Here is an 11,132-nt window from a genome sequence, read left to right as displayed (position 1 = left end):
TTTTGGTTGGAGAGAGAGAGAGAGAGAGAGAGAGAGAGAGAGAGAGAGAGAGAGAGAGAGAGAGAGAGAGAGAGAGAGAGAGAACCTCCAACATTTATCAACTTTCTCTTGCTAACATGGGCAAAGGAGAGCGGGATAGGAAGGCGAGGGGCAAAAATATGACACACGCCCCCTAACAAGTCTTAATTCAAAAAAAAAAAAAGTCACTCAAAACTTGTGTAAGATTAAGTTCACAAGGACTCTAAAGTGAGATTTGATTAAAGTATTTTACACCAACAAATTGAAGTATTAATTGTTACACCAACAAATATGCATTTTGTCAAAATAGAGTAAAGGGACCGACTTGAGGAATAACTAAGCATTTGCATTAATCTTCAAACAAATTTTTCTATTTTCATTGCATCAACACGTGTGCAACATTGAACTTAATCCGAAAAATTTAGTATAAGCTAACATGATTTGAAATTTCATAATGACATTAGCTTACAATGAAAATCTTTGTTTCATGAAAACACTCATAGTGCATAATATCGAAGCACCATTTTAAAATGGAATGCGGGCTAGTCATAAATCAAGGATTGAACTCACATCTAGTGAAATGATGAGGGATCATGTTAGGTTGAGCTAACCATTACCCCTTCTTTGACATGTAAACGAGTAGGCCATGGCATTGTTTTGAGCCCTCCTAGGGTCCAAAAAAAAGCAAGGGCCGAAAAGTAACCATACCAAAGGTATGTTTCGACAAGTAGGGCACTTTGAAAAAGGCATACCCTTTTGTCCAAGCAAAATCATGAATGAACATGATTTGCGACTGGTTCCTTGTAAGGATCTCTACTGATTTCATGAAGTGTCATGACTTAAAAGGTAGTAAACAACCCCCCTTTCCAACGCATTGGTTACACAATAGAGATGTTGAATCGCAGCCACTGGTTTAACTCCCAACATCTTTGCTACATTGAACTCCACAAAGATAAAGTGCGTTCAGTAAAGTATTACTTATGAATTATAAGTCTATGGAAAAAGCCCCTCATATCGATTACAAAACCTCCCTTGGGAAGATCCATTGGGTGAGGATGCCAAGTCACGAAACAGCAGACAACCTACATCACAGCTGCACAGACTTGCAGAATTCAGGCCATTCCAATATACATGACCAAAAGATGCCTTAAAAGTAGGCGCAATTATGATTATCTGCTCGGGGAGATTTCAACACGAGACTTCTTAAAACCTCACTACAATGCAAGAAATGTCATCTTTGCTTCTCCTTTCCAAAGCAGTATCAGTTAGTTGCTTGGCTGCTGCTTTTGGGTCTTTTATGTTGCTTACAAGGTCCACAGCTTCCTGATTATTTATTACCTGCAGGAGATATAAAATCAATGTTAACATACACAGAATCTTGTACAAATATCTTCCAACATAGATAATCTAATTGGTGTCACTAAAATATGGCCACAACCTTGCAACAGTAAAGAATCTGCAATGTTAATCACTTTCCCATTATCTTTGTGAGTTCCCATTCACCTAAGACAACCCTAATGTGATCCATGAAATAATGCTCATGCATCGTCCAAGGTCCATAGGTCATCCTCACAATTTACAAAATGCTTTACCAAGCCATTAAAACTCAAACCAGTAAGAGATGCCTTCCTACGACTTAATGTAAGTAATATCCTCATTAAAATATCAAGCGTTACTCCAATCAGTATAAGACATTAGCAGTGCCAGATCGAACCTATCAAACTACATCATTGCATTGAATAGAAAACTCACAATTATGAAATACAACTTCATCTACCAAAGCGACTCTATTGTTAATAAAATGCACGGGGGTTACCTTCCACAGACCATCACTGGCTACGATTAGGAACTCATCTCCATCACTGATGAGTTCTTCCCTCACATCAGGGTCTGAGCTCAGATGCTGTTTCAAGGTTTTGTCACCAAAAGCTCGAGCAACGGCAAGCTGTCCGTCTACTCTTGGAACATCCCCTACACAGTTTTGAAGATCCAAGTTAATAAGCAATTTAAGCTGTGCTTATAATCTGTCAGATACAGCACTAGAAACGAGAGACCATGCAAAAGATCTGTACCAGGTAATCTGATGACAAATCCACCTTTGGTTTCAATGGCTTCTCTCTCATTGCTTGGTTCATGATCAACAGAGAGCTGAACTGCTGCTCCTTGCCGACAAAGGACAGCTCTAGAATCCCCCACATTTGCCACGAACAAGCGATATCCATCAATCAATATAGCTGTCACAGCAGTAGAGCCACCAGTCCCCAAATCTGTAGCCTCATCCAGTATTGTGGAATCTGTTCTCTTGTAAGCATTCATAATAGCAGTCACTGGGTCGTCCCAAAATCCAGACTGCAAAAATTCAAATCAAGTATGCCCCATCAATTTTGCTAGGTATCTCGATGGGGAAGATGTATTCTTGTCACTCTAGAAAACAGAGCTCGCTCATAAGCAACCATCATCAAAGCAAGAAATCTGTCGGTAACGACTATCAACACTCAGAGCCACCACCACTGTCTCAATTTATAGACTTATGTGACATTAATGTGACATTAAAAGTGATATTTAATGTCACATTAAGGTCATAAATATGGAATGTGACATTAAAAGTGACATTTAATGTCACATTAAGGTAAATCTAGGGGAACATGCACGAGAATGACCGTCCGGGCTCTTGGGCGCCTGAACGGGGTTAAGGGGAGCCTAGAGAGTAAGGGAGTCCAGGAATAGTAGGACTTCAGGAAGTTGACGGCTGGCAAAGGGATCCAGGCGGAGGGCCAGCACTTATCTAGGCGTGGCTGGGAGGTGAAGTGATACTCGTGCTTTTCATCGTTTTGGTGGATGAGTCTCCCCGTCATCTATCATTGGTATCAGAGCCTATGTTTCAGATCGTTAATCGTTCGCCTATTATCAGAAATCCGTCAGGTTGTCAGTCGCCAGTCAGGCCGTCAGTCTTTGTAACGTCGCGTGAGCACCACGCGACGGGCCGTCAAAGAAAACAAACGGAGAAGCGCAGCGCCACGTCACATTAATGTGACATCTTACGTTACGGGCAGAAACGTTACGGGCAGAAAAAGAAAAAGAAAAAACGTGGGTCGCGAGGACCAGATCAGGCGTGGAGCCGCCAGCATCAGACGTGGGTCATTAAAAAAAAACGTGATTCTGTCACGACTACTGCTGACGGGTTAATGCAACTGCTCCTGAGACGGATATGACTGCGACTGCTGTGAGAGGGACAGAAGAATGTCAAATACGACTGAAGTCAGGAAATTGAATTTCCAGCATGATTACTTCACTGTTCTAATCCGGGAAGATACAATCTGTTTCTTACTCTTCGGATTTCTTTCCAAACCAGCAACCACAGCCTGCCATTAAAAATCAGGGAAGTACTTTACTTGTATGCAAATTTCTTATTTTTGCTTTCCAATTCCAGTGTATTAATGGCAGAAAAAGGGAAAGAAAGGGTAATGGAAAGTTCTAGTTCCGGGGATCAACCTATGGTAGATCCCTATGAACCAGACATACAAGAAGAACAATGGGAAGAATTTTTTGCCACGCGAGAGCAATTCGACGATCTTACTGCTCGTGTGCAAACTCAGGGGGTTCAAATGGAATTTTTAACTCAAACACTTACTGAAATAAAATCTCAATTAACTTTATTGTTGGAAAGAGATAAAAATAAGATAGAAACCTCGGATGTCCCATCTTCATCGAAAGATTTAGATGTGACTATGCGAGATTCTAAGGAACCCCAAACTTACCATAAATTGAGGGATAATCCAGTTCTAAAGGATATGAAACCACCTCAATTTTACGGGGAGGAAAAAGATAGGAATAAAGACACAATCTTTAATTTCCTCCAAAAATTGGAAGATTTACATAAATTGAAAAATACCCCACCACATCTCCAAGCACTGGAGGCTAGTTTAACTTTGGGGCCTAAAGCATATAAGTGGTGGCGAACTTTAAAGGAGGCGAATAAAATACCTGAAACTTGGGCTCAATTTGAATCCGTCTTTTTAAAAGAATTTCTTCCTGAAAATGAAATGGAACGAAATTGGGAAGATTGGGATTATGTCAGACAAAAGGAAAGACCCCTGCTGACATATCTGGAGGAATATCGTGAGATAATCCTCAAACTAGAAGGAATTGATGAATTCCAAAAAACAAGAGGATTCATTAGGGGACTGGATAAAGCCTGTAAAAAGGAAGTAAAACGGAGTTTACCTAAGACGCTTGAAGAGGCAATTAAATTTGCATTAATTTATGAAGATAGTACGCGTCCAGGTACACTCACTAGTCTCACTGATACGGAGCCCAAGTCTAAGGAATTGGAAACCTCAAAATTTGTGGGCAAATTTAAAAGGAAAATGCCATTTTTCAAGGGTAAAAAACAACCTTTTGAAAAGAAACCATATATGAGGCCAAAGTTAAGTCCTGATGACTTTGATAAGGCCAAAAAAGAAAAATTGTGTTTTAATTGCCTATCCCCTAACCATGCGGCTTGGAATTGCCCTCAAAAGAAAAAGGGGGAAGATAAAGGAAAAGATAAGGACAAGGGCAAGGGAAAAGAAAAACAAATCCATGTAGTGCAGACCTTAGAATTAAAGGGCCATGAAAAGTATAAATCTTTAGAGGTCTTGCACATGGATGTACAACATAAGTGTTGTATGTCAACTTCTATGTGGCAGCCTACTTTTGGGCCATATGATTTACTTAGAGTACATGGATTGATAGCTGGAAAACGGGTTAGAGTCATGATTGATGACTCTGCCACACATAAATATAAATTATGCACTTGTCAAAAAATTGAAACTTCCCCAACAAAACAGTGAGCATCAATATGTTGTTCGTATGATGCAAGGCCAAGACAATAAAATATGGGATACAATGGTATCCAATTTGGAAATCGAGATTCAAGGATATAAAGATAAGCTTGATTTCCAAATAATGAATATGGAAAGAGCTGATATTGCTCTAGGGAGGGAGTGGCTATGGGGATTGGAACCATCCTTAAAACGTAGCTATCACCATAATACACTGGAATTTGAAAGGGATGGTAAGACTTTTATCATTCAAGGTGAACATGAAGTATCTGATAATCCTTTGCTGTGTTCTACTGAAGTTCAGAAGCTGATAAAGAAGGAAATTTGTGAGGTATATATGCTATGGTCTCTTCCTGTACAGAATACTTTTACTTTCTGTAATATAAAGCAACAATTTTCTTATGTTTGTGAGTTGAATGTTAATAATGAATTGAACAGTTTGTTAGATGATTTTAAAGATGTGTTTCCTTCTGATTTACCAAGTGGCCTTCCACCAGATAGGGGTGATATAAATCACCCAATTGATATAAATAAAGACACACACCCAATTTCAAAACCACCGTATAGGTTAAGTGAAACACAGCATCAAGAAGTTGAAAGACAAATTAAGGATTACCTGGATAAAGGATTTATTCAACCCAGTAATTCACCTTGGGCTTCACCAATTTTATTGGTAAAGAAAAAAGATGGTTCTATGCGACTTTGTGTTGACTATAGAGCACTTAATAAAATAACGGTGAAGAATAAATTTCCTATGCCCAGAATGGAAGATCTTTTTGATCAATTGCAAGGGGCAAAATTCTTCACAAAAATAGATTTAAGATCAGGTTATCACCAAATAAGAATTAAGGCACAAGATGTTTCCAAGACGGCATTTCGTACTAGATACGGGCATTATGATTTTTTGGTGATGCCTTTTGGCCTCACTAATGCACCAGCTACCTTTATGAAGCTGATGAATAGTGTTTTACAGCCCTATCTAGGACATTTTGTAGTAGTCTTTTTGGATGATATCTTGATCTTTAGCAAATCAAGAGAAGAACATTTGGAACACTTACAATTAGTATTCCAACTGTTAAGAACACATTCCCTTTATGCGAAGAAAACTAAATGTGAATTCTTTGCACAAGAGGTCAAATATCTAGGGCATATTATCTCGAAAGAGGGAATCAACATGGATCCAGAAAAAGTAAGGGCAATGATTAAATGGCCACCTCCAAGGAACCTGGAAGAGCTGCAGATCTTCCTAGGTTTATCTGGATTTTATCGTAGATTCATTCGAGATTATGCCAAAATAGCTGTTCCAATGACAGACCAACTTAAAGGAAAAGGGAAAAGTTTTAATTGGGGAACAGATCAAAATGAAAGTTTTCAAAAACTTAAGGTAGCTAGTGGATCCCAATAAACCATTTGTGGTTGAAGCTGATGCCAGTGATAAGGCAATAGGCGCGGTCTTATTACAAGAAGGTCGACCAATTGCTTTTGAAAGCAAGAAATTAGATCGTGCAAAACAGAACTACTCTGTTTATGAGAGGGAGCTGTATGCAATAGTACATGCAATGAAGAAATGGAGGCACTATTTGTATGGTGCCAAACTTTTGATTTTATCGGATCATGAAAGCATTAAGTGGCTTAATGATCAACCAGATTTACACGGGCGTAAAGCCAGATGGGCCGAACTCCTCCAAGAGTTCGACTATGAGATCAGATATAGAAAAGGAAAGTATAATATAGTAGCTGATGCACTCAGCAGAATGCCCATCATTAATGAATTGAGTTTTACTCAATTCACTTCCAACTTGCTTGAATCTTTAAAAGGGAAATGCCAGGTTGATCCGGCATATTCCAACATATGGGAAGCAATAAAAAATGGGGATCCAAATGAAAGTGCTTCTACTGAGGGAGGAATATCTGAGGATGTTCAACAAGGAAATGGAGCATCAGGGGTTGCTCAAACTGGATTCAAGTGGAAGAATTTTACCATTGATAATGGTTATTTACTCTACAAGGGTAGGGTATGTGTCCCGAAAGATATAGAAATAAGGCGCCAGATACTCTTTGAGTGTCATGATACCCCTAGTGCAGGACATCCAGGAGTTAATAAGACTTATAGTCTTATTAAAAGGCAGTTCTATTGGCCTGGAATGAATAAGGACGTCCTTGACTATGTGGTCAAATGTAATAAATGCCAGGTTAATAAAGCTGAAAAATTAAAAATGGGAGGACTTCTCCATCCATTAGAAATTCCTTCAGGAAAATGGGAGAGTATCTCCATGGACTTTATTGTTGCTTTACCTAGAACACAGAGGGGGCACGACACTGTGTGGGTGATTGTGGATAGGTTAACCAAAATGGCTAGGTTTATTCCAACTTCAACTGATGTTAAAACACCAGAATTGGCTAGATTGTTCGTAGAGAACATATACCGATTGTATGGCCTTCCGGCAAATATAGTTTCTGATCGGGATAGAAAATTTGATAGCCATTTTTGGCGTGCGGTATTTAGGAAATTGGATACTAAACTTAGCATGAGTACGGCGGATCATCCGCAAACAGATGGGCAAACTGAAAGGGTTAACCAAATTCTTGAAGATATGCTTAGGGCATATGTAAGTAAAAGGCAAACTAATTGGGAAGAGTATTTACCGTTAGCAGAGTTTGCATATAACAGTGCCAAGCACTCTTCCACTGGATATAGTCCATTTATGTTAATGTATGGGTTTCAGCCCAGAGCTCCTTTTGCAGTAGGACTGCATAAGGAAAAGGTTCAGGCAGCTAAAGATTTTTTGGAGGATATGAATAGTATGTTAAAATTTGCTCAAGAAAATATTAAAAAAGCTCAAAATAGAGCTAGAGCATATGCAGATCCTCACCGAAGAGACATCTCCTTTGAAGAAGGAGAATTGGTCTATCTTAAGGTGCCTGAACAAACTAAAACTATGAAAAAGGGACATTGTCCAAAGCTTTCACCAAGGTATTGTGGTCCTTTCATAATACTTAAAAGGGTGGGAGAATTGGCTTACAAGCTCCAACTACCTGCTGGTAGTAAAATACATCCAGTTTTTCATGTAAGCAAATTAAGGAAGAAGCTGGGTGATTTGGATAATCTAATCTTAAATGATGATATTGAGGAGTTATTCTATGACCAATCTAATCCACATGAACCAGAAAAAATATTAAATGTTCGTAATAGGCGAACGAGGAATACTATTTATCAAGAATGTTTGGTTAAGTGGAAAGATTGTTCAGAAGAAAGCTCAACATGGGAGCGAGTAAGTACTTTAAAGAAAAGGTTTCCCGATTTACAACTAGACCTTCCAAGTATCGTTTTCGAGGACGAAACCGATTCTTAAGGGGAAGGAAATGTGACATTAATGTGACATTAAAAGTGATATTTAATGTCACATTAAGGTCATAAATATGGAATGTGACATTAAAAGTGACATTTAATGTCACATTAAGGTAAATCTAGGGAAACATGCACGAGAATGACCGTCCGGGCTCTTGGGCGCCCGAACGGGGTTAAGGGGAGCCTAGAGAGTAAGGGAGTCCAGGAATAGTAGGACTTCAGGAAGTTGACGGCTGGCAAAGGGATCCAGGCGGAGGGCCAGCACTTATCTAGGCGTGGCTGGGAGGTAAAGTGATACTCGTGCTTTTCATCGTTTTGGTGGATGAGTCTCCCCGTCATCTATCAACTTATTTGTCAAATTTTAACTGGTAAGAACAAATTTTATTGAACACCCGTGAACATCACTTTTAAAATCCCATAATAGCGAGCCAATGTTAATTAACACCCAATCCTACATATTATACTCCACAATACAGCAACAGCTACAAACAATGCAGAATCGACATCAGATAACATATATCAGAGGCTGCTATAAAGACTTCAATGACTAGTACCACACATTTCAATGGAGCTTCCGTTGGTTTATCTCAATAGACGACCTAGGCAGCCCAAAGATGAAAAATGTCAAACCAAAACCATATCAATGCATCAAAATGCCTAAGGAACCAAATGCAACACCATTATCGATACCAATAGATTTGGTTCATTGGCAAGACAATACACATCATAAAGTTCTCATGCTAAAACCATTTTGCGGCCTTCATAATATTCAGACATCACATCAGACTTCATACTTAATTAACTGTGTTCACACATTGTATCAGATTTCATAGTTTACCTGCAATATCTATTTGATGCACTGGGGCATGCCTAACTAGCACTTATTTTGGAGTACAGGACCAAGCACACAAAGACATGAAATTCTGTTCAGGATTGGTGATCGTACCTCATCAAGGATATTGTCAAATAAGTTTCTCTGCAGGTAATGTGCCACACTGTGCCCAAGATGACCATCGTATATTGCAAAAAGACCAAGTTCATGAGATTGCACTTTACGGAATTCTGCCACATGGTAGTCCTCCATCTCGTGCCGAGACTTCCCCTTCACGAGGCTGAATCCATGAGTGATCCTATTTTCAGTGTACTTGCTATGACCTTTTCCAGTATCTCCGTTTCCAGACTGTAGACCAGTAGCCATCTGGAACGGATTGAAGCCACACCATTACAGCACAAAAATAATGAAGAGGAGAATCAGTTTACCAAACTCTGAAACTATGCATTGTAACAAGAAAGATGCCAATACATTACAGCACAAAAATAATGAAAGGGAGCATCAGTTTACCAAACTCTGAAACTATGCATTGTAACAAGAAAGATGCCAATACATTATTCTCAAAGCGCCGCATTACGTGTTGCTACTTACTACCTCATTGCAGGGAATTGTGGGGATCAAAGAAAGCTTTCAGGGAGTAAGTGCAAGCAACTAGCCTTAACAGATCGCCTTAACAGATCAAACACAGCCTTTGAGAGATGAGATCAAGGTAGTCAAACGTAACAAGATTCCATTCTCCAATAAAAAATAACAGTTTCAGAGAAACCTTGCGAGCTCTCAGTGAGCACTTGCGAACAACCAGCTTTAAGAGTTGAAGCATAGCCTTGAATAAATGAAATAAGGACCGCCAAGCGCTACAAGGTTCCATTTTCCATCGAGCGTAACAGTTTTAAAGAAACATTGCGAGTGCTCCATGAAGAAACAACAGTTGTAAGAAAACATTGCAAGTACTCCATGAAGAAAGCAACAGTTGCAGGAAAACATTGCAAACATTCCATGAAGAAATAACGGTTGTGAGGAAACGTTGCCACAATATCAGGCAATGCCGAACAGCACCTTGATTTTGTCGATGAATTTGCGAGGAGTAGGGAGGTGCGTGCTGCCGAGGCTGCTAGCCATTCCGAGAAGCCTTCTTCTTGCGCAGGAAACTTAACACGACCAAAGCCGGACGAAACAAACCAAAGAACAGAAGACGGATCCAAAGCAGAAGAGCAGACGAAAGGAAATGTAATGTCTAGGTATTCGGCGAGCAAGACCGAGTCTTTCTTCTTTCTTCCATCAGTGTCGAAGAAAGCCAGTAAGGAAGCAGCAGCAGAACTTAGAAGCAGACCCATATTGGTACGTGTCCTTCGCTGCTGCATCCTACTTGTCCTAAAATCTCCACGTGTCTATTCAAAATCAATTTGTCACCCTTTTCTATGTGAAATAATAAAATATATAATATAATTATAAATAATACTCATAAAAATAAATGTTTTCTATGTTATGTAAAATAGTAAAATATAAATAAATTAAATCAGCTTCTAGAGGATTTGTACCCCACTTGTCCTAAAATCTCCACGTGTCTATTCAAAATCAATTTGTCACCCTTTTTTATGTGAAATAATAAAATTATATAAATATAGATAATAATTATAAAAATAAATATTTTCTATGTAAAATAATAAAATATAAATACATTGAATCACCTTCCAGAGGATTTGTACCGATTGAATGCCAAGGCTCACACCAAGCCTTCTCAACTAGACGCTCCAGTACCAACTCCAACTGCGGTCCCATTTACGACAACCATCTTGGTGACCAACGAAGTGGATCCATATTTTCTTTTGCACATTGTATAAAATGGTATACAAACTCTAAGTGTGGTCCCATTACAACATCGATCTTGGTGACCAATGATGTGGATCCATAGTTTCCTTCTTTCACAAAGTTTGAAGTAATGTTAGAGATAAATATTGTTGAGAAACATGTAGGAATCCCATTGGACTCTTCTTAAACTATCAAATCAAGCAATCTTGACATATGCATATGGATGTCCACTGAAGTGGAGACATAGTTTCCTTTTTTACATTGTATAAAGTAGTGTTCGGGACAAGTATTATTAAGAAAC

At 39.0% G+C, this 11,132-nt stretch overlaps 1 protein-coding gene across 1 annotated transcript; it reads right to left on the bottom strand.

The window, feature by feature from the left end:
- Positions 1-628: 628 nt before the first annotated feature.
- Positions 629-10,332, bottom strand: LOC148013685 (putative protein phosphatase 2C 58). Its single transcript, XM_087667676.1, has 5 exons — positions 10,079-10,332; positions 9,137-9,388; positions 2,091-2,367; positions 1,835-1,989; positions 629-1,356 (listed from the first exon to the last, which is right to left on the bottom strand). The coding sequence occupies exons 1-5, from the start codon at positions 10,139-10,141 to the stop codon at positions 1,222-1,224; spliced, it is 882 nt and encodes a 293-aa protein (XP_087523802.1). The 5' UTR covers positions 10,142-10,332; the 3' UTR covers positions 629-1,221.
- Positions 10,333-11,132: the final 800 nt, after the last annotated feature.

This window comes from Lygodium microphyllum, chromosome 26, assembly GCF_053477565.2.
Source record: "Lygodium microphyllum isolate KBCC chromosome 26, Lygodium_microphyllum_v1.1.10, whole genome shotgun sequence".
In the NCBI taxonomy this organism is placed as follows: domain Eukaryota; kingdom Viridiplantae; phylum Streptophyta; class Polypodiopsida; order Schizaeales; family Lygodiaceae; genus Lygodium; species Lygodium microphyllum.
Note: the sequence above shows the minus strand (reverse complement) of the source record. Positions and strands in the feature narration are given on the sequence as shown.